Here is a 23,244-nt window from a genome sequence, read left to right as displayed (position 1 = left end):
TTAGGGGAAGGAGGGAATCTCTCACACTCATCCCGTCACCCTGGAATAGCAGAGAAGCTAAAACACCCCATTTTACTGTCCCTGCTCCACACTTTTTTAGCATCTAGTTAATTCTGGTGCATAAGGGATAAAATGTACAAACACTAAATGCTTTCCGGCACGGCCTGGTGTAATGCGAGACTATTTGGGAACGAGAAAGTCTGGCTGCCAAGGGGGAACTCAGGAACTAGCAATCACTCTGCTAACGGGAGATTGGGGTGGGGGGGGGTCAGAAACTGTGTTCCCTGCAGGCTACGCAGCTGCACTGCAGGCTATCGAGGGCCATGGAGGCAGGCAGGGAGGCTTAGCCCGGGTCCACTGGAGCTGCAGGGGAGAGGAACCCCTCCCTCAGCCCGGCCCAGGACCACAGGAGCTGCGATGGCTGGGGAGAGGTGCCTCTCACCCAGGGCCGGCTCCAGGCACCAGTCAAGCAAGCTCTTGCTTGGGGCGGCAGATTCTACGGGGCGGCAACGCCCAAGGCTAGGGCGGCACGTTGTTTCCTGCTCTGGCCGCCCTGTAGGGGGCAGCAGTGTGGAGGAGGGGAGCGCTCTGCAACAAACTCGGCAGGGCAGCCCGCGTTCTTCCCTCCCCGCCGACCGGAGCAGCGCAGAGCCCTCCCTGCAGACAGCGCGGCGATCAGGGCCACGGGGTGAGCACCCCGCTGAAGCCCTGGCCACCCCCTTCTCTCTCTGGCCCCCGCTCCCTCCCCATTAGACCAGGCGTGCACTGCAGCACAGGGAGTCCCCTGGCTCCGGCAGCCCTGGAGGGTTTTGTTTTGGTTTTTCCCCTGCTTTGCCGGCCGCGCCGTTCCCCTCCCACACCCCGCTTTGCCGCTCCAGCCGCTCCGCAGGTTGTTTTTTTTTCACCTGCTTTGCAGCTCCAGCCGTGCAGTGTTTTTTGGTTTTTTTTCCCCCCCGTGCTTTCCCGCTCCGGCTGTGCTACAGGTTTCTTTTTTCCCCCCTGCTTTGCCGTTTCAGCCGTGCCGTTTTTTTGTTCCACCACCCTGCTTTACCGCTCCGGCCGCACTGTGGGTTTTTGTTTTTTTCCCCTGCTTTGCCACTCCGGCGCCCCCCCCCTTTTTTTTTTGCTTGGGGCGGCAAAAAAGCCAGAGCCGGCCCTGCTCTCACCCGGCCCCGAGCTGCTGTGGTGAGAGTGGGCTGGGGAGAGTCCTGTCCCCAACGCAGCCTGCAACCCAATTCCCTCATTCCCAGCCCCACCTCACAGGCCTAGCCAGAGCCATCACCCCTCCACACCCAACCCTCTGCCCAGCCCTGAGCCCCCTCCCACTCTCCGAACCCCTTGGCCCCACCCCCACATGAATTATCTTCTGTGCGCCAGTATGGAGATGATGTGTCACATCCTGGTGCATAGAACCAAATTCATTCCGCACATGGATGTAAAAGACGAGGGAGCACTGGTCAGAGCACATAAGATGCTCAGAGTGAGTTTACACTAGGAAATCTGGTGGAGAGTCACAGAGATCTGCTGGCTAATCCCCACCACACCTCCTAGCAGAGCCAGAACTTCAGAGGCTGATGGTGCGGAGGCAGAGGTGGGGTCTCCAGGCCTCCTACAAAAGGCCCTGTAGGAACCAGTCCCTCTCAGTGGTGCTGTCTGAATGCAGACGGGCGGGGGCAGAGGGGCTGAGTAAAGAGAGGCAGCACCTCTCTACCCCTGTCAGTGGACAAGGGAGAGGTTACTAGCACTTTATCTTGTCCTTTTTTCCTGCTGCCCAAAAAAACCAGCGGCACCAGAAGGAGAAACAGGCTGATCATCAGTCGTAAAGTCCTCTTGAGGTGGAGAGGTCTTTTTGCAGTGAGAAGCACGGGTCCAGGCAGTCAGTTCTTGGCATTTTACAGCGGTGTTGGTAGTCAGCAGGACTTGATAAGGGCCTTTCCAGCGTGGAGCTGGGGTGGTCTCTCGCTGATGAACCTTCATGTAGATCTAGTTTTCTGGTTTCAGCAAGTCGCAAGGTTGTTCATGTATAATCATTATTGTCGATTAAAAAAAAGGTAGAAAGGCTTCCTCCAACTGTTTATCTTTGGAGCCCTACCTGGAGTAAGAGAGATTCCCTGCCTGGGTGTACAGTTCCTCTCTTGCAATTGCTTAAGAATAAACTGTCTCTGATTTGTTACAACCAACCTAAAAGTAAAAACTCTGTTTTCTTCCACAATTATTGATGCCGTGACTCGGATGGTAACGCTCAGCTGAGCCCGCGGCAGCTACTGCGGACTGTTCCCCTTCGAACCTCAAGGCGCCAATCAAGAGGTAAGAGACCTTTTGAAATCTCTAATGGGGTATCGAAGGAGGACTGCCCGTGGAACCGTCTGTCCCTCTGGGGCTCATGCCATCCGAACTTATTGATTTTGTAACAAAATCAAATGCAGAGAGGTACTGAGGAACTGTTGCCGCTCTCAATAAGATTACTTTGAAGTGATCAGGGACAGCTCAAGCTTTTTTTGCCACCCCAAGCAAAAAGTGCCGCCCCAGGCACGTGCTTCCTCGTCTGATGCCTGGAGCCGGCCCTGGAAGTGGTACTGAGGATTTAGTTTTCCCTGATGTGTAACAAGGCCTGATCTGAGTCAATTACATGGAAGCTGCTTAACCCTCTTTGTCATGTGTCACAGAAGTTTAGATCCTGTGTGGATTCTCTCATGTTTAATGAGGTGTGATCTCTTTATGAAACTTTTCCCACAGTCCAAGCACTTGTGGAGTCTCTCTCCTGTGTGGATTCTCCCATGTTGAACGAGGTCTGATCTCCATGTGAAACTTTTCCCCAGTCCAAGCACTTACACAGTCACTCTCCTATGTGGATTTTATGGTGTTTAACCAGGCCTGATCTCTGTCTGAATGTTTACTTACAGAGCAAGCACCTGTGGGGGTCTCTCTCCTGTGTGGACTGCCTGATGTTGAACAAAGTGTGACCTCCGTTTGAAACTTTTCCCACAGTCCAAGCACTTGTGGGGTCTCCCTCCTGTGTGGATTGCCTGATGTCGAACAAGCTGTGACCTCCGTATGAAACTTTTCCCACAGTCTGAACACCTGTGAGGTCTCTCTCCTGTGTGGATTGCCTGATGATAAAAAAGTTCTGACCTCCGTATGAAACTTTTCCCACAGTCCAAGCACTTATGGGGTCTCTCTCCTGTGTGGACTGACTGATGACAAACAAGCTCTGACCTTCTTAGGAAACTTTTCCCACAGTCCAAGCACTTGTGGGGTCTCTCTCCTGTGTGGATTGCCTGATGTCGAACAAGGTCTGACCTTCTTATGAAACTTTTCTCACAGTCCACGCACTTGTGGGGTCTCTCTCCTGTGTGGCCTGACTGATGACAAACAAGGTCTGACCTTCGTATGAAACTTTTCCCACAGTCCAAGCACTTGTGGGGTCTCTCTCCTGTGTGGATTGCCTGATGTAGAACAAGCTGTGACCTCCGTATAAAACTTTTCCCACAGTCCAAGCACATATGGGGTTTCTCTCCTGTGTGGATTGCCTGATGTCGAACAAGGGTTGACCTTATTCTGAAACTTTTCTCACAGTCCACGCACTTGTGGGGTCCCACTCCTGTGTGGATTGCCTGATGATAAACAAATTCTGACCTTCGTGTGAAACTTTTCCCACAGTCCAAGCACTTATGGGGTCTCTCTCCTGTGTGGATTGCCTGATGTTGAACAAGGGTTGACCTTCTTCTGAAACTTTTCTCACAGTCCACGCACTTGTGGGGTCTCTCTCCTGTGTGGAGTGCCTGATGTTGAACAAGCTGTGACCTCCGTATGAAACTTTTCCCACAGTCCACGCACTTGTGGGGTCCCACTCCTGTGTGGATTGCCTGATGACAAACAAGGTCTGACCTTCTTATGAAACTTTTCCCACAGTCCAAGCACTTGTGGGGTCTCTCTCCTGTGTGGATTGCCTGATGTTGAACAAGGTGGGAACTTTGCTTGAAACTTTTCCCACAGTCCAAGCACTTGTGGGGTCTTTCTCCTGTATGTCTTTTATTAAGTGACTTTTGTGCTGACTTTGGACTGAAACATTTCCCTTCAGCTCCTCCCACAAAGGTCGTCTGTGGTTGCACTTCTCCAGGAACTTCCTGATGATTCTCCTCCTCCTCATTCTCATTCCCTCGCTCAGCACCTGCTGGGAGAGAGACAATCCAGACAGGAGTCATTGTGCTTGGAAGAAAGAGGAATAGCACCGAGGGAAAACCCAACAGAGAGACTGAGCAATTGGATTCTGCCTCCACATCCCACCCAAACACTCAAAGTGAAGGAGAAATGGGAAGGAAACTCCTGCAGCTAAGAGGCTGGGTGGAAAGTCGTGAGCGATATTTGCTGACTACAGCCCTGTCCTAGCTGAAACGAGGAAGAACTGTGGGTACTTACTCACACCATATTTGGGGATTCTCAACCTTTTCCTTCACTCCCTAGATGGTTTCTGTGTCAGTCCTCACCTGTATGGGTGCATCTTGGAAGCCTTTTTTCCTCGCAGGCCTGGAGATCGGGCACCCACGGCTCTTCCCCTTGCTCCAGGCGGGCGATAAGCTCAGGTTTGGCAAGAGGAAATCCTGCGCAGGGGGTGAAATCAGACCAGATCAGGGTGCATGGAGCATTGGTGGAGTATTTGTCACTAAGGACATTCCGTGAGTGGAACCTGTCCCTGTGCTCTGTTGGAGGAACGTGGCATCCAAGAGGAAGGGAACGTGGTCACTGGGCCCCCTTGCGCAGAGGAAGTTGTCTGGGGAGGTGAGTTGAATTATTACTACACCCTCACTAGGCGTTCCCAGGATCTGTGCGCTGGGGGCCTTGCTGACTCACACACACGGCTCTGCACTTAAACTGCTGCCTCTTTCTAAACCTGCAGAGCCCAGAGCCCTCCCCAGGGCTGGAGCTAGTCCCAACGAGGGAGGTGAATAGGGATTGTGTGTGCAGCCAAGAAACCACACAGACAGGACAATGCTGGATTTATGCCCCTTTGAAAGGTGGCATGGGGGGATGGTTTGGTTGTCCACTGGGTTTTGACACCCATGTTCCACTGGAGAGAGCACAGAGATGCAAGTCTCTCTCACATGGCAGCTGTGCATTATGGAACCCATTCGCCTCTAATGTAACTGACTGAGGAAGAACCTGAACACATTCAGATACGTAGGTCCCACGGCTTCTAATAACAGAGTGGACGGGAAGCCCTTACCCAGCGAGGTCACCATCTCGTAGGTCTCCTGCATGACGTCCCTGTAGAGGGCTCTCTGAGCGGGGTCGAGCAGAGCTCCCTGCCCCTGGGTGAAATACACAGCCACCTCCTCGAAGGTCACCGGCATCTGAAACAACAAGAGTCCCCCACTCAGCGCCTGCTGCCCCAGCGACAATCCCACTAGTCACGGGAAAGGGAAAAAAATGTGAAGCTCTGGGAGGGCCAGACTGGCAGAATCCCACCACCACCCAGCACAGAGTCTTCAGGGTGGGAAGAAGGTGAGCGCTCCCTGTCCCCCACATCAGACGGAGCAGGGCCGGGATTTCTTATTTCCCACATGCCTGCCAGCCACAGCCTGACATGGGAAGCAGAGCTCTGAGCCGGGGACAGGGACAGGAATCCCAACAGCTTCACTTCGTATTTCACAGCAGCCTCAGGCCAGTGGGTCCAGACTCCAGCACTGGAAGTCTGGAAAATGTTCCCAGGCCTGCCTACGGGGTTGTATCCTGTTTGAGAAATGGGGGAATGTCCCCTCTCCCCTCCCCCGCCTCCAATGGGCCTACTCAGAAAATCAGCAGGTTTCTCACACCCTGTCTCCTCTCTGCCTCTCCCTCACCCCGCCCAGTAGCTCCCTGAAAATCTCCTACCTGAGCTGGCTCCATCACAGCCATTTCCCTTCCCTGTCTCCTGGAAGACGGGACCATCTGGAGCGAAATGTGGACGCGATTCCTCAGTCTGTCGGGGCGAGAGGAGCAATGGGGGAGGTTACAGAAGGGGCTTCAGTCCATGTCACCCGCAGATTCCCATGGAAGAAACAGAGTCTTCACTCTTGTGTTTGTTAGCAGCAAGTCAGAGGCAGTTTATTTCAAGCAATTGCAGGGGGAGCCTGCGGAGAGGGGGGGTTCCCTTTCTTAGGCAGGTCTCCAAAGCAGGGCCGGCTCCAGACCCCAGCGCACCAAGAGCGCGCTTGGAGCGGCATTTTGCCAGCAGGGCGGCAGGCGGCTCCGGCGGACCTTCCGCAGTCAGGAGCCGCGGACTAGCGGACCTCCCGCAGGCATGACTGCGGAAACTGCACCGGAGCCGCGGGACTGGTGACCGGCAGCGCGCCCCCTGCGGCATGCCGCCTGCTTGGGCGGCCGGATTTCTAGAGCTGCCCCTGCTCCAAAGTACAACAGTTTAAAGCACATATTTATAGGTTCCCCTCACATATATCAAGGATACAGCTGAATCTTGTTATACATTTTCCTTCCCATTCTTCTCTTAAAGCAAGGTTAGAAAACAGCTTCCCATGTCGTTTCCCCATCCGCCTCGCACAATCCCCGCTTCTACAAATCTCGTGACGTTAGGGTTAGGGTTAGCCTTGTCGTGGAAAAACGACCAGGCGTTGTGTTTGGATCAGAACAGCCTGAGGCCTTTGATTGATTACCAGCGCACAGGGGCAGACCGCTATTGGAAACAGCCTCCCCGAAGCTGGTTACAGACAGGCTTATAAAGCTTAAAAGCACAAACTCGTTACACAAGGCTGCAGACATTTCCTTGTTATTTCCTTACTAGAAATGTTGCAAAATCAATATAAATTAGAGCAAACTTAAATTCTTCCCATGTTAGGCCTCTCCTGGTATTTACTGTCTGTCCTTTTGCGGTTAAACGGTGACCGTGAAGGATATGGCACAATTGTTTTTGGCTAGGGGACTATTGGATACTTTCCACTGCCTCCTCTGTGCCCTCATTTCAGCGAGCTGACCCTGGTGGCTCGACATGAGGCTTGGGCCTATAAGGTTTGGATGCCACTGGATTTTCCCTTAAAAGGGGTTTGGGGTGCAGACTGCGGTGGAGAGAGGACACCCCCCAGCCCTCTCTCACCGCAGCAGCTCGGGACCGGGTGAGAGGCACCTCTCCCCAGCCACTCTGACTCCTTCTGCCCCTTGTACAAAGAAACAAGCAGGATCTTAGTTCAAGGCCTGTAAGCAAGCTTGACCAAACTCAGAGGACCTTGACTAAAGCTAAAGGCCGGCTAAATTTTCCCTCACAGCCTGTCTTCTGCTCTGTCTCTTAAAAACACTAAGATGGCTGCTGCAAATCCCCTTTTCACACTTCCACATTCCCCCGAGGCTCTTCAGACCCTTCCAGTAACAGCAGCTCTGAGCCAAATGCTAGAAAAAGAAAAGGAAAAAAAGGGGCCACTTTGGGGGATTTCCCCGCACTGCCCTGTAAACTCCTCTCCCTGAGGAACAGCCGGAGCCCTCTGGTGGCATCACCTGAAGAACGAGCTGCCCTGGACTCCTGCAGCAGCCCCCAGGGACAGGCAGACAAAGGCTGATTGCATTGGCCCATCCACTCTCCCTACCGGCCAGAATCAGCAGCGACTCTGGTGGGGCTGAGATCTGAATCCTGTAGGAAAATCAGACCAGGGCTCCGGGCAGACCCCAAAACTAATGAGACACAGACCCCACCAGCACGGGGGTGTCTGACAATACATAGGGTGACCAGATGTCCCGATTTTTGGGTCTTTTTCATATATAGGCTCCTATCACCCCCCACCTCTTGTCCTGATTTTTCACACTTGCTGTCTGGTCACCCTAGACAATAACACACTGGGACCGCCCCATCCCAGCCTGCCCCCCGCAGCCGCCTCCTGCCCCCACCCCGCTCCCCCGCCTGCCCTCACCCCCTGCACCTCTTTAGCCTCCGCCCCCTGCAGCCCGGGGGTGCCGGGGGGGGGGGCCGGGTCTCTCTCACCTTCCCTCCGAGCGGGGCCCCCCGGGGCAGGGGCCGGGCCGGGCTGGGGGCTCTGCCCTGGGAGAGGCTCCTGGGTGGGGGGAGCAGCGGGAAGGGCCCTGCTGGAGATTCCCCTCTCCCGGCTGCAGCCAGGGCTCCGGGCTCCCAGCACCAGCCGCCCCCCGGGGCTTGGGGATCTCGCCAGGAGCCTGGGAGCCAGAGTCACCGCAGCGGCTGCGAGTCACTTCCTGCGGCCGGGCCTGAGCCCAGCGCTCGCTGCCCCGGAGCCGCCTCCCGGCTGCTCCTGGGTCCTAGCGCTGAAGGATCGCGCTGCAGCATCTCTGGGTCCGGCTCCTGATCCACTCCCAGGCGCTATGATCAGAAGGGCCCATCACGAGCCTCTGGCCCAGGGGGTCTCATGACCAAATTGGGTGGCCTCAGAGTGTGGCCAGCAACTCTCGCTGGTGGCCGCTCTGACACTTTCCCCTATAATCCTAACTAACGTTAGGAGAAAGCAATAAATATGCACAGAGGTAAGAGGGGGGAACGTTCCTGCCTCACTCTTTGCGGGGAAGAGGCAGTGGAGGGGGGCAGCCCAGCAGGTCACACACAGCTTGTAGTGCAGCCGCATTGCTGGGAGAGAGCTGCTGCTGGTCGTCCAGGGAATTATCTCAGCCCATCAGCAGGGCACCCTCCTCTGGTGGCGTCTCACGCTCTGTCACTGCTTCGCTGGCTCCATGTCTTCAGAAGCCAGATCCGCATCTCTCCTGGCCCAGTGTCCTCTTCAAGGTACAGCCCTCTGGCTGTGCCCCAAACTCCATTCCCCCCCTTGCTGCGGTGTAAAGGTTTGCTTTAGTGGGACACTACTGAGAGTATCCGATTCAGGATGAACTGCTGAGACCAAGGGCAGGCACAGCCCATGATAGGTAGTCCTTCACTCACAAGGTACAGCGAAAAGCAAACTTCTTTGTCATCACTCTGGCTAACAAAATCAGAGAAGCAATTCCCTCGGATACTCCAGTCCCTTGTATCATCACTGGAAGCATTGCTTAGAGGGATGAGTGGTCATTAAAATCAGTGTCCCCAGTTAAAGGTTCTCCTGATCCCAAAGGATCAGCTACACACTCATGTCAATATACAAATCAGATCTTACCCAGAAATCATGCTGTTGCCAATTCTTTAGTATCTAACATTTAAAAATTTATTAATAAAAAGAAAGGTGAGTTAAAATTGGTCCAAGGAATCAAGTACATACAATAATCACAAAGCTCTTGATTCGGCAGCGATGGAATAAACTGCAGGTTTATATCAAGTTTCTGGTTACTCACAAAGCATTAGAAGGACCTCCGTTCCCCGGTTGGAACGCTCCCCTTCGTATAAATGCATAGTCCAGGGGTTTTAGCAGCAGAGAAGCTGGAGCAGGAAAGAGCTAAGATGGAGATGTTTCAAGGGTCTTTTATATCTTGCATCATGTGCAGGGAATCCCATTGAAAAGAACAGTAACAATGTCCAGTCACATGAGCCATCACATGGGCAAATCACCCATCCACACATGACTCAGTTCTTTACAGGCAGAAGCCATGGCCCACATGCTAGTTTGAATGTTCCCAGGAAGGCTCATCAGATGTGGACTGGCATCTCCCGAGGCCCATTGTCAGTCAGGTACTTCTTGATGGGCCATGCAATTTGAATCATCCCTTCGCAATACGCTGGCCAAATGCTTCACTGGGGCTACTGAGAATCAAACTCATGGAAGTACAAGTATGTAGCCAATACTCATAATTTCAAACACAACAATAACATATGCATGCAACTAGAACAATCATACCCAGCTATTGCAATCCTTTCCATAGGCACCTCACTTGACCAGCTTTGCACAAGATTTCTTGCAAACGTAGAACAGTGGTTGCAACAATGATCCATATGATATTTTAATCAGGTCACGTCATACAGGAGAACCAGCAGCCCTTGCTCCCAGCCTGTCGCCGAACTGCAGCCCCTATACAGCCCTTCCCTCAGGGACAAAGTGCGGTTCTTCGATGGGCCACTCTCTATGGCAGCAAGTGGGACAGACCCGCTTGCTTCTCTGCCCCCCCCTCCCGGACCCTCTAGCAGCAGCACTTACTGCCTCTCCTCCAAGTGCTGCTACTTACCTTTTTATCCCTGGGCCACTTCCCGGTAGCCCCAGCACCTTCCCTGCCTCCTATCGGGGCTTCTGTCTGGCAGCCAGTCAGGCTGCAGCTCCGCTTACTCGCCTGACCCCACCCTGCTCTTCCTGACACTTCTCTTTATAGACAGCTAGTCCTCTTCCATCAGGCTGGAGAAAGAGACTGTTCTCTGCTCTGCAGAACAGTCCTTTTTATATGGCCCTCGCTGGCTGCTCCATCAAGCCTCCTTTCCATTGGCTCTCTCCGCAAGTCCTCCTCTCATTGGCTGGGCTTTGCACAGCCTCCCCAAGGGCTGCTTTAACCCCTCTTCTCCCAGAGTGGGAAACTGCACTACACCTAGGGTGACCAGACAGCAAATGTGAAAAATTGGGATGGGGGAGTGGGGGTAATAGGAGCCTATATAAGAAAGAGACGCAAAAATCAGGACTGTCCCTATAAAAATTGGGACCTCTGGTCACCCTAACTACACCTCACCTTGTGAATACCCCTGCCGCATCCCCTCCAGCACCCACTCTACCCCCTCCAGCTCCCACCTTCCTCAGTGTCTCTTTTTGGGCACCTGGGATATGGTCACCCTAGCAACAAACATACAGTAAAAACTCACCATTCTACATGCACTGGTGTTACACACATTTCAACGGCAGATCATGACTTTTCCAATGATCCCTCACCAGGCCTACGTTGTACACGATATATCAGAACCATACATACGTGGTGAGCATGGGGGGCAAAGAGAGTCTCTGTCATCCCAACACAGGACACTGAGGTAGATGGGGAAGGGGTGACCAGGTGGACTGTCAGGTTCCTCATCTCCCTCTGGCCTCAGTGATGGGGGTTGGCCTGGCTTCAAGGCTGCCCAGGTCTGTTGACATCCCCGGCTCCCTTCTTGCCTCAGCCCAAGTTTGGCATCTCAAGAATAGGGAGACGCTACTGCCTCCCCTATCACTGTCCGGGGTGTCATTCATGGACCTTTAGAGTTCAGGGGCAGCTTCACACGACACTCACAGGCCAAGTTGAGTCCCTCCCTCTCTGGTACCGGTGCAGCGAGTTCACAGTTCTCAGCCTCGGCTGTCAGGCTCGGAGGAGCAAACCCAGCAGTTTCCCAGCTCTGTTCCCCCAACTTCTCCCCCTCCCAACGGTATCTCACATCTCTGCCGGGATCAGGCAGTGTCATGGAAATTACCACGCCTTGCATTTGGATCAGACAGCCTGAGGCTTCTTTATTGTAATACAAGCATGCGGGGAGAGACAGCTGCACCGAGCCGCTCTGCAAAGATGAAAACAATAAAAGCTTACATAGATTTTTAACAATATACAGATAAGCACATTTCCTCATTAATATTTCCTTATTAGGAACACAGCAAAACCAAGTTGTCCCATTTTAAAGAGTTGTTCTTTTGTGGATCTCGGTCCAGTGGAGTTCCAGAGTCGACGGGAGCGCGTTCGGGGATCGATATATCGCGTCAAGATGAGACGCGATATATCGATCCCCGAAAAATCGATTGCTACCTGCGGATATGGCGGGTAGTCTGGACGTACCCTAGCTCTCACCATCAGTGTTCATGCTGAGAGACACTGATCACTAGAGGGATAGCTCAGTGGTTTGAGCATTGGCCTGCTAACCCAGGGTTGAGGGGGCCACTTAGGGATCTGGGGCAAAAATTGGTCCTGCTAGTGAAGGCAGGGGGCTGGACTCGATGACCTTTCAAGGTTTCTTCCAGTTTTAGGAGATTGGTATATCTCCAATTATTATTATTATTACTGTCATTGTTCAAACCACACAAAAATCTCACGACAAAGGGTTACACAAACATTAAAATAAAATAATATCTAAAAAAGGATGATTCACGCAAATGACCATTTGTCTCTTGAAATCTGCAGGAAATCTGAGCTACAACCTATCCAACTAAACTAATATTAAATGTGTGACCTCACGGCCTTCACGAAGAGAGAAAACCCACAGGCCAGGATGGACTATAAAATGATTTCACATTCATAAAGTGAAATCTCAGAGACTCTTAAGAAATTTATCCATTTTCTTCTGAAGTGGCTAAACCGGCTTCACTTCTCACCTCCTTATTCAGCTGTATGCAGGGCCGCCCTGAGGGGGGGGCAAAGGGGGCAATTTGCCCCGGGCCCCGAGCTCCGCAGGGGCCCCCAAGAGAAGAGCGGAGGCTCCCGCCTCCGCCCCTCTCCTGGAGCCTCAGCGTCTCCGGCGGGGCCCCTGAGCCCCGCCCTGCTCAGAGACGGTCCCGCCCCCGCCCCCAGCCTCTTACCGAGCACGTCTCTGGCGGGGCCTGAGCTCCGTCCTGCTCAGAGACGCATGGTGAGCGGGGCGGGGCTGGGAGCTCCAACGGGGCCTGAGCCCCGCCCCGCTCAGAGCGCCGTGGGGAGGGGGCGGGGCAGCTGCCTCCGCTCGGCGTGGAGCTCACAGCCCCGCCCCCTCACCACGCGGCTCTGAGCGGGACGGAGCTCAGGCCCCGCCGGAGACGCGCTCGGTAAGAGGCTGGGGCCGGGACCGGGGGCGGGGGGGAGGAGCGGGACCGTCGGGGCCGGGGGCGGGACCGGGAGCGGGACCCGCCGCCGCCGCCGAAGCGCAGCCCGGTCTTCGGCGGCGGGGGGCCCCTTCTGTTCCGGGACCCGCCGCCTAAGTGCCCGGAAGACCCGCGGCGGGGACCCCCCCCGCCACCGAATTACCGCCGAAGACCGGGCTGCGCTTCTGCGGCGGTCCCGCTTCGGCGGTAATTCGGCGGCGGGGGGCTCCCGCCGCGGGTCTTCGGGGCACTCTGGCGGCGGGTCCCGGAACGGAAGGGCCCCCCCGGCCGCCGAAGACCCCGGGCCCCCGGAATCCTCTGGGCGGCCCTGGCTGTATGAGTTACAAAAGTGTTAGCATCATCATCATAAAAGAAAGAGAATGAAAGACAAAACGTCCTTCCCATCTACAAATGATCTGGACTAAACCTAGAAAAAGCCAGGAAGCAATTTTACCAATAGATGGAAACAGGGCTATAAAATCTGAAGATCAAACTGTGCTTTGAAGTTCACAGAGATTTCCCTGACCACTTTCGAGTTCTGTTACACTTCTTTCTCCAGCACTCAGGAGTCTGACCCAAGACCATAGACATCAAAGCTGTGACTCCTAAGCATGGAGAGCCAGGGACAGGGTGGTAAGTGACACCTTGGGAGATGGAGGGATAGAACGGAGACAGGTTAAACTTTCCATGGCTGGGACAGAGCCTGCTGTGTTGAGAGTGGAGCGTGACAGTGACAGGGGAAGGAGGTTTCAGAGTGGGAGCCGTATTAGTCTGTATCCGCAAAAAGAACGAGGACTCCTTGTGGCACCTTAGAGACTAACAAATTTATTTGGGCATAAGCTTTCGTGGGCTATGACGCACTTCATCAGATGCATGGAGTGGAGCATACAGTAGGAACACACACACACACACACACACACACCATGAAAAGATGGAGCTTGCCATACCAACTCTGTGAGACTAATCAACTCGGGTGAGCTATTATCAGTTTCCCCTACTTTACTCACACCTTGTCAACTGTTTGTAATGGGCCATCCTGATTATCACTACAAACGTTTTTTTTTCTCCTCCTAATAGCTCACCTTAATTGACTAGTCTCTTAGAGTTGGTATGGCAACCCCCATCTTTTCATGTTCTCTGTATATATATCTTCCTCCTGTATGTTCCACTCTATGCATCTGAAGTGGATTTTAGCCCACAAAAAGCTTAAGCCCAAATAAAGGTGTTCGTTTCTAAGGTGCCACAAGAACGCCTCATTCTTTTTTTAGGGGAAGGAGGGAATCTCTCACACTCATCCCGTCACCCTGAAATAGCAGAGAAGCTAAAACACCCCATTTTACTGTCCCTGCTCCCCACTTTTTTAGCATCTAGTTAGTTCTGGTGCATAAGGGATAAAATGTACAAACACTAAATGCTTTCCGGCACGGCCTGGTGTAATGCGAGACTATCTGGGAATGAGAAAGTCTGGCCCCCCAGGGGGAACTCAGGGACTAGCAATCACTCTGCTAACGGGAGATTGGAGGGGGGGGGGGGGTCAGAAACTGTGTTCCCTGCAGGCTATCGAGGACCGTGGAGGCAGGCAGGGAGGGGCCCCTCTGAGGGCTTAGCCCGGATCCACTGGAGCTGCTGGGGAGAGGAACCCCTCCCTCAGCCCGGCCCAGGACCACAGGAGCTGCGACCGCTGGGGAGAGGTGCCTCTCACCTGGCCCCGAGTTGCTGTGGTGAGAGTGGGCTGGGGAGAGTCCTGTCACCAACGCAGCCTGCAACCCAATTCCCTCATTCCCAGCCCCACCCCACAGGCCTAGCCAGAGCCCTCACCCCTCCACACCCAACCCTCTGCCCAGCCCTGAGCCCCCTCCCACGCTCCGAACCCCTTGGCCTCACCCCCACCACATGAATTCTCTTCTGTGCGCCAGTATGGAGATGATGTGTCACATCCTGGTGCATAGAACCAAATTCATTCCGCACATGGATGTAAAAGACGAGGGAGCACTGGTCAGAGCACATAAGATGCTCAGAGTGAGTTTACACTAGGAAATCTGGTGGAGGGTCACAGAGATCTGCTGGCTAATCCCCACCACACCTCCTAGCGGAGCCAGAACTTCAGAGACTGATGGTGCGGAGGCAGAGGTGGGGTCTCCAGGCCTCCCACAAAAGGCCCTGTAGGAACCAGTCCCTCTCAGTGGTGCTGTCTGAATGCAGACGGGCGGGGGCAGAGGGGCTGAGTAAAGAGAGGCAGCACCTCTCTACCCCTGTGCTCTCCCTCTGCCCTTATCCCATGAGCCCCAAACACTCGATAGTCCCAGCACCCAGCTCCCCCTGCTCCCCAGCTCCACCAGCCCCAGCCATTCAATCCACGGTTTCCCCCCCAGAACCCAAACCCTGGTGTCTCAATATTTGATTCCCCCAGAGCCCAGCACAATGGGGGATTCAGGCCGGGGATATTTGATTCCCCCAAAGCCCAGTCCAGGGGCTGGTGGAATTTGAGGAGTGGAGACAGGGGTCTAGAGTGATGGTGGGGCCTGGCCCAAGTGTCCTTCTTCTCATCTCCATGGCAGGGGGATCCCGGCTGGGAGGGGAAGGGAGGGGGGGACTTCAGCCAGGCAGAGGGAGCGGCTGGAGGAGTTTCTCTCTTTCCCTTCCCCACCTGTGGCCCATCAGCTCAGCAGCCAGGGCTGTAGCAGGGAGCAGGGGCTGATGGGGGCTTCTCCTCATCTGTCTGGGGTTTGCTTAGACCAGGCAGAGGGTCACTGACCAGTTGCTGCTGGATCCTCACCCCAGCAATGGGCAGCTGGATCCTTGGGAGCCAAATGCCCCTGATGTGTGTGGGAACGAGGAAATGGGGTTGTTACTATGGCCTGGTCAGGGCCCTGAGAGAATTCCCCTGCTTCGTGGAGGAGTCCAACATGGTGTTAGCTCCACTTGGAGCATTTTCTGCACTGAGAACATCTCAGAAGTTTCTTCCCTCTGCGGATTTCTGGATGCTGATACTCCGGGAGCACCTAATGGAGCTTCCCCCATATTCAAGGCCTCTCTGCTCTGTGAGTCACTGAGGTGTGAGGTCAAATTGAATTTTTTTCTGCAGTCAGACTATTCCTAGGGTCTTTCATACCTATGTGGATTCTCGGTTACTGAAGCTTTTCTGACATGCCAAGCATCTATAAAGTCTCTCTCCTGTGTGGCTTGCTTGTTGTGTAACAAGGCTTGAGCTGAGTCAGTTACATGCAAGCTGCTTAATCCTTTCTGGTCACTTGTCACAGAACTTTAGATCCTGTGTGGATTCTACCATGTTTATTGAGCTGTGATCTCTCTCTGAAACTTTTCCCACAGTCCAAGCACTTATGGGGTCTCTCTCCTGTGTGGATTTTCTGATGTTTAAGAAGGTCTGACCTCCATATGAAACTTTTCCCACAGTCCAAGCACTTATGGGGTCTCTGTCCTGTGTGGATTGCCTGATGTTTAATAAGCGCTGATGTCGTTATAAAGTATTTCCCACAGTCGAAGCATTTATGGGGTCTCTCTCCTGTGTGGATTGCCTGATGCTTAACAAGCTTTGACCTCCCTGTGAAACTTTTCCCACAGTCCAAGCATTTATGGGGTCTCTCTCCTGTGTGGATTGCCCGGTGATGAACAAGGTCTGATCTCCGCTTGAAACTTTTCCCACAGTCCAGGCACTTATGGGGTCTCTCTCCTGTGTGGATTGCCTGATGACTGACAAGGTCTGATCTCCGTGTGAAACTTTTCCCACAATCTAAGCACTTATGAGGGCTCTCTCCTGTATGGATTGCCTGATGTCTACGAAGGTGTGACCTCTGCCTGAAACTTGTCCCACAATCCAAGCACTTGTGAGGTCTCTCTCCTGTGTGGGTTGCCTGATGTCTACGAACGTGTGAGCTCTGCTTGAAACTTTTCCCACAATCCAAGCACTTATGGGGTCTCTCTCCTGTGTGGATTACCCGATGTTTAAGAAAGTCTGACCGTCGCTTGAAACTTTTCACACAGTCCAAGCACTTATGGCGTCTCTCTCCTGTGTGGCTTTCTTGATGTGAAATTAGTGCTGACTTAGAACTGAAACATTTCCTGCACTCACGGCACTGAATGGGCTTCTCTCCAGTGTGGCTTCCCCCCTGGGTATTAAGATCTGAGCGGTTACTGAAACTTTCGCTACGGTCCAAGCATTGAAGGGGTTTCTCTCCAGTATGGATTGTCTGATGTGTCACAAGCTGTGATCTCACAATGAATCCTTTCCCACACTGCCAGCAGTGCCATGGTGTCTCTTCATTGGGATTTGTCTGCTGCGCTCTGGGATCCTTGTCTACTCCCCCACTGTTAATAGATTCATCCACTTTCTTCCTTGGGTGGTTTCCCAGCAGCTTCTGTGACCTGTGCCCATTTCCCCAGGCTTCTCCCTGTTCCACACACTGGGAAAAATTCCCTTCAGCTCTTCCCACAAAGGTCCCCTGTGGTTCCACTTCCCCAGGAACTTTGTCATGATGATTCCCCTCCACGTTCTCACTCCCTCGCTCAGCACCTGCTGGGAGAGAGACAATCCAGACAGGAGTCATTGTGCTGGGGAGAAAGAGGAATAACACAGATGGAAAACCCAACACACTAACGCTGTGAAGACTGAGCATTTGGATTCTGCCTCCACTTCTCACCCAAACACTCCTGCAGCTCACAGGATAGGTGAAAACGTGGGAGCGATATCTGCTGACTCCAGCCCTGCCCTGGCTGAAACGAGGAAGAACTGAGGGCGTTCCGCTGTATTTTGGGATTCTCAACTTTTCCTTTCATTCCCCAGATGGTTTCTGTGTCAGTCCTCACCTGTGCGGGCGCCTCTCAGGATCTCTCTTTCGTCGCAAGCCTGGAGATCGGGCACCCATGGCTCTTCCCCTCGTTCCAGCCGGGCGATCAGCTCAGGTTTGGGAATGGGAAATCCTGCGCAGGGGGTGAAATCAGACCAGATCTAAATGCATAGGGCATTGGTGGAGTATTTGTCACAAAGGACATCCTGTGAGTGGAACCTGTCCCTGTGCTCTGCTGGAGCAACATGGAATCCAAGATGACAGGAACATGGTCACTGAGCCCCCTTGCGCAGAGGAAGTTGTCTGGGGAGGTGAGTTGAATTATTACTACACCCTCACTAGGCGTTCCCAGGATCTGTGCGCTGGTGGCCTTGCTGACTCACACACAGCTCTGGACTTAAACCCCTGCCTCTTTCTAAACCTGCAGAGCCCAGAGCCCTCTCCAGGGCTGGAGCTAGTCCCAACGAGGGAGGTGAACAGGGATTGTGTGTGCAGCCGAGAAACAACACAGACAGGACAATGCTGGATTTATGCCCCTTTGAAAGCTGGAGGGGTGGGGATGGTTTAGCTTGTCCATTGGGTATTGACACCCATGTCCGACTGCAGAGGGCACACAGATGCAAGTCTCTCTCAAATGGCAGCTGTGATTTATGGAACCCACTCACCTCTGATCTAACTGACCAGGGAAGAACCTGACCAGATTCAGATACGCAGACCCCACGGCTTCTAGTATCTGAGGAGACAGGACTCCCTTACTGTGAGGAAGTGGGACTTTTCTTAATGTTTCCTCTGAATACTCTGTGGGTGCCTCAGTTTCCCCTATGCATTTCTTAAGTCTCCAGTGTGCATAAATGGCCAACACTTTGTATCCTGGCAACAAATGGCTGGGGCCCTTCCCCCCCTGCAAGGGGATAGCTAAAGGTGAACAAAGAGATGAGGTGACCTCCTGGCCCAGGAAAGAGACAAAGGCCAGAAAGGAGGGGCTGGAGGGGAGTTCAGTTTGGGGCTGGCTGGGGATGGGAAGTAAGTGCAGACAGGGTTGTTTGGCTTGCTGGGCCCCAAAATGGACCCGGCTGAGGGGTTCACTGTACCTACAAGCTCTGTTTTAGACCTTGTTCCTGTCATCTAATAAACCTCTATTTTACTGGCTGGCTAAGAGTGTCGTCTGACTGCGAAGCGAAGTGGGGGTGAAGGACCCTCTGGCTTCCCCAGGACCCCACCTGGGGGAACTCGCCATGGGAAGCACACGGAGGTGCATATGCTGAATGCTCCAAGGTCAGACCCAGGAAGGTGAAGCCATGTGAGCTTCTTGCCCTGAAGACAGTCTGCTCCAAGGGAGAGGAGGCTCCCCAAAGTCCTGACTGGCTTTGTGGGGAGCAGTTCCAGAGCATCACCCGGGAACTCCGTGACACTTACCCAGCGAGGTCACCGTCTCGTAGTTCTCCTGCATGACGTCCCTGTAGAGGGCTCTCTGAGCAGGGTCCAGCAGAGCCCCCTGCCCCTGGGTGAAATACACAGCCACCTCCTCGAAGGTCACCGGCATCTGAAACAACAAGAGTCCCCCACTCAGCGCCTGCGGCCCCAGCCACAATCCCGCTAGTCATGGGAAAGAAAGAAAAAGGTGAATCTCTGGGAGGTCCAGAGTAGCAGAATCCCACCTCCACCCTGCTCAGAGCACCTAGGAGGCTTCAGGGGGTGGGGAGAAGGTGAGAGCTCCTTGTCCCCCGTTCCCCCCTACTGCCCCCCAGCACACGGAGCAGGGCAGGGTCTTCTCATTTCCCACACGCCTGCCAGCCACAGGCTGATACGGGAAGCAGAGCTCTGAGCTGGGGACGGGGACAGGAATCCTGACAGCTTCCCTGCGTATTTCACAGCAGGCTCTGGCTAATGCAGTGGCTCTTAAACTTTTTTACTGGTGACCCCTTTCACATCGCCAGCCTCTAAATGCGACCTCTCTTATAAATTAAAAACACTTTTTTATATATTGACCACCACTATAAATGAAGCAGGCAAACCAGCTCCCAGTTTGAGACCCACCCCCCCAGGCTAATGGGTTCAGACTCCAGCACTGGGAGCATGGAAAATGTTCCCAGCCGTGCCGAGGGGGTTGTATCCTGTTTGAGAAATGGGGGAATGTCCCCTCCCCTGCCACCAATGGGCCTACTCAGAAAAACAGTAGGTTTATCACATGCTGTCTCCTCCCTGCCCCCACTCAGCAGCTCCCTGAAAATCCCCTACCTGAGCTGGCTCCATCACCGCCATTTCCCTTCCCTGTCTTCTGGAAGATGGTCCCATCTGGAGCAAAATGTGGATGTGATTCCTCAGCCTGTCGGGACGAGAGGAGTGATGGGGGGAGGTTACAGAAGGGGCTTCAGTCCATGTCACACCCCGATTCCCCCCAGACTCTTCAGACCCTCCCAGTAACGGCATCTCTGAGTCAAATACTAAAAAAAGTGCAGAATCAAAGGGGCCACTTTGGGGGATTTCCCCCATTGCTGTGTAAACCCCTCCCCCTTAGCAATAGCCGGAGCCCTCTGGTGGCAACACCTGAAGAACGAGCTGCCCTGGACTCCTGCAGCAGCCCCCAGGGACAGGCAGGCAGAGGCTGAGCCCAGTGGCCCATCCGCACTCCCCCCTGCCAGAGCCAGCAGTGACTCCAGTATGACACGGGTGTGGCTGAGATGTGAATCCTGCAGGGAAAACAGACCAGGGCCTCGGGCAGCCCCCAAACCCCAAGAGACACAAACCCCACCAGCACTGGAGGAGGGTGCGGGGGGGAGGGGAGGGCTGGGTTTTGCCTTGTAGTCTCTGCGCCCTGAGGGGTTAGTCCCTGATCACTCCCAAAGCTGGTTTGATCAGTTCCAGCAGGAGAAAAGCTTCTCTCCGCCCCTCCCGAGTCGTGTCCCATGGGGCGGAGAAGCTGCCTGGGCATCTCCCCCCTCCCGCCTCCCCATCTCCCCCCTTTTCCCCGCCAGTCTCCCCACACTCCCCTTCCCTCGCAGTGCCCCCACTCACATCTCCCCCCATCCCAGCCTCGCTCCCCTCAGCCCCACAATCCCCCGATCCCCCCGCATCGCCCCATCTTCCCTTCAGTGCCCCCCGCCCCCATCCCAGCCTGCCCCCCGCAGCTCCCGCACCCGCCTCCTGCCCCCACCCCGCTCCCCCGCCTGCCCTCACCCCCGGCACCTCTTTAGCCTCCGGCCCCTGCAGCCCGGGGGTGCCGGGGGGGCGGGTCTCTCTCACCTTCCCTCCGAGCGGGGCCCCCGGGGCAGGGGCCGGGCCGGGCTGGGGGCTCTGCCCTGGGAGAGGCTCCTGGGGGGGAGCAGCGGGAAGGGCCCTGCTGGAGATTCCCCTCTCCCGGCTGCAGCCAGGGCTCCGGGCTCCCAGCACCAGCCGCCCCCCGGGGCTCGGGGATCTCGCTGGGAGCCTGGGAGCCAGAGTCACCGCAGCGGCTGCGAGTCACTTCCTGCGGCCGGGCCGGAGCCCAGCGCTCGCTGCCCCGGAACCGCCTCCCGGCAGCTCCTGGGTCCTAGCGCTGAAGGGATCGCGCTGCAGCATCTCTGGGTCCGGCTTCTCTTACACCCATCGCCTTGCACACCGGAAAAATGACACCCAGGCAATGACACCTACATTTGGTGCCCTCCATTGGCTCCCCAAACTCCCCACTAACCCCTGCCCCCCATGTACCCCGAACCACTCATCTGTGCGTTCCCCCTTCACCCCAACACCTGCACTCCCCTCCTGCAACCCAACCCCTGCACTCGCTTCACCCCAACCCCTGTCCCCTCAACCCTGCACGGTGCCCCCTTCACTCCAACCCCTGCTCCTCCTGCACCTGTTCCCTCAACCCTGCACAGTGCCCCCTTCACCATAACCCCTGCCCCCTCCTGCACCCCAACCCCTGTTCTGTGCATTCCCCCTTCACCCCAACACCTGCACTCCCCTCCTGTGCCTCTAAACCCTGCACCGTGCCCCCGTCACACCAACCCCTGCTCTGTGCATGCACCCTTCACCCCAAGCACTTCCCTCTCCTGTGCCCCTAACCCCTGCTCTGTGCGTGCCCCCTCACCCCAGTCCCTGCATTCTCCTCCCGCACCCTTAACTCCTGCACTGTGAGTGTCCCCTCAAGCCAACCCCACATCTGCCTCTTGCACCAACGTGGGGGAACTGACCTGGATGCATAAGGGAGCTGTTATTGCTGCTCGCTGCCCGGCTGTACTGCTGCTTCTCCACCCTGTGCACCCCTAGGGGGCTGTGAGGCGGGGGAGTCAGGAGCCCAGTCAGGCCTCCCTGCATCCAGGTCACTTTCCCCAGAGGGCAGGACAGAAACAGCAGCTGTTGCCTCATAGCACAGCCCAGGTGGGAAGTAACCTGGCTGCAGGGAGCCCTGGTGTTGTGTTTGGGGGATGGAGCGGGAGTGTGTGTGTGCCTGAGTCAGTGTAGCAGCGCACTGTCTCTTTAAGAAACCATTCAGCGTTAGGAACCTGAAGGCCTGTTCGGACACAAGCAGCTGCCAGCAGCTCCAGACCCACAGAAGCTGCAGCACCCACAGATTCCTCCTGTACTGTCACCCCAGCTCATTGGAGACCGGTACCCAGGTGGGGGGGGGGTGATACCCCGAATTCAAACGCACAGCAGACAGGAAGAGCTTCCAGTCCAGAGTGGCCAGGGGCTCCAGGGAGGAAGTGGTGGGGCAGGAGCAGCAGCTGGGCACCCCTGCTCCAGATGAATCACCTGGCTCAGCTCCTCCTCCAACAGCCCCCTGCAGCTGGGGTCTCCCCCCTCCCCAGACACTGCTGCTCACCTGCCTGTCACCTACCTCAGCCCAGCCGGCTCTCAGCACGACAGGTGGGAATCAGGCAAACCCTGCACAGGGTGTCTTCTTTGGTGGGCTGCCTGCCCGTACTGGCCACCCCAAAGGCCACCCTGAACCCTGCCCCAGGTCCTGCCCCTTGGAGCTCCAGCTCCCCTGGGTTCTGATTAAAATATGACCACAGATCACTGTTGCAACCACCGTTATATATTTGCCACAAATCTGGTACAATGTGTGACATGTGAGACGTCTATGGAAAGGCTACCATTTGCTGAAGACAATGATGCTATTTGTTCGCATGTATAATTTCTCTATCTGAAGATATGAATATTAGCCACACCCCTGTATTTCAAAGGTTGGCCCCTGTGGTAAGACCCATGAGTATTTAGCCAGCGCATTGTGAAGGGACTAGTCAAGGTGAATGGCCCATCTAGGTACACTTTGCTCACAAGGGCCCACGGAAGATGTCCAGCTGCACCTAATGGACTTTCCTGTGAAGGTTCAAACTAGAGTGTGGGTAATGGCTTCTGCTGTGATTAAGCAAAATTATGCACGGCCGTGTGACTCCATACCCCATCTTTACCTGTCACGTTCCACGGTAAGAACAATGGGATTCCCTCCACATGGCAGAAGCTATAAAAGGCCATGGAATTTTTGGCATCACCTCCATCTGGCCTCTTTCCTGCACAAACCTCTGGACTATGCACTTATGCTAAGGGGAGCGTTCCAATCGGGGAACGGGGAACCTTCCAAAGATTTGGAAGCAACCAGAGACTTGATTTAAGCAAGTGCTTTATTCCAACACTCCTACAAACCCCGAACCAAGAACTTTGCAATTATTGTGTGTATTTGATTCCTTTAACCAATTTTAACTGTCACCTTCCTTCCTTTCTTTCTTTCCAGGGCCGTCCCTAGTGGAATATGGGGCCTGGGACAACCCTCCCCTCTCCTCCATCCAAGGCCCTGCCTGTACCCCACCTCT

The 23,244-nt window shown here is 54.7% G+C and overlaps 2 protein-coding genes across 5 annotated transcripts; both read right to left on the bottom strand.

Moving 5' to 3' along the window:
* Positions 1 to 954: 954 nt before the first annotated feature.
* LOC123346054 (zinc finger protein 436-like) lies at positions 955 to 19,041 on the bottom strand. Of its 3 annotated transcripts, XR_006572910.1 has the most exons (4): positions 18,866 to 19,041; positions 17,469 to 17,582; positions 14,887 to 17,178; positions 955 to 1,703 (listed from the first exon to the last, which is right to left on the bottom strand). XR_006572910.1 is itself a non-coding variant. In XM_044983259.1 (3 exons), exons 1-3 carry the CDS (start codon positions 18,990 to 18,992, stop codon positions 15,899 to 15,901), a joined length of 1,521 nt encoding a protein of 506 aa, XP_044839194.1. In that variant the 5' UTR covers positions 18,993 to 19,041; the 3' UTR covers positions 13,823 to 15,898. The 3 variants fall into 3 exon arrangements, 2 of the variants coding, with proteins under 2 accessions (XP_044839194.1, XP_044839195.1); XM_044983259.1 differs by lacking the exon at positions 955 to 1,703 and having other exon boundaries at positions 13,823 to 17,178; XM_044983260.1 differs by lacking the exon at positions 955 to 1,703 and having other exon boundaries at positions 13,823 to 17,175.
* Positions 1,697 to 5,277, bottom strand: LOC123346057 (zinc finger protein 250-like). Of its 2 annotated transcripts, none has more exons than XM_044983264.1 (3): positions 5,225 to 5,277; positions 4,488 to 4,601; positions 1,697 to 4,174 (listed from the first exon to the last, which is right to left on the bottom strand). In XM_044983264.1, exons 1-3 carry the CDS (start codon positions 5,256 to 5,258, stop codon positions 2,898 to 2,900), a joined length of 1,425 nt encoding a protein of 474 aa, XP_044839199.1. In that variant the 5' UTR covers positions 5,259 to 5,277; the 3' UTR covers positions 1,697 to 2,897. The 2 variants fall into 2 exon arrangements, with proteins under 2 accessions (XP_044839199.1, XP_044839200.1); XM_044983265.1 differs by having other exon boundaries at positions 1,697 to 4,171.
* Positions 19,042 to 23,244: the final 4,203 nt, after the last annotated feature.

Source organism: Mauremys mutica, chromosome 12, assembly GCF_020497125.1.
Source record: "Mauremys mutica isolate MM-2020 ecotype Southern chromosome 12, ASM2049712v1, whole genome shotgun sequence".
NCBI lineage: Eukaryota > Metazoa > Chordata > Testudines > Geoemydidae > Mauremys > Mauremys mutica.
Note: the sequence above shows the minus strand (reverse complement) of the source record. Positions and strands in the feature narration are given on the sequence as shown.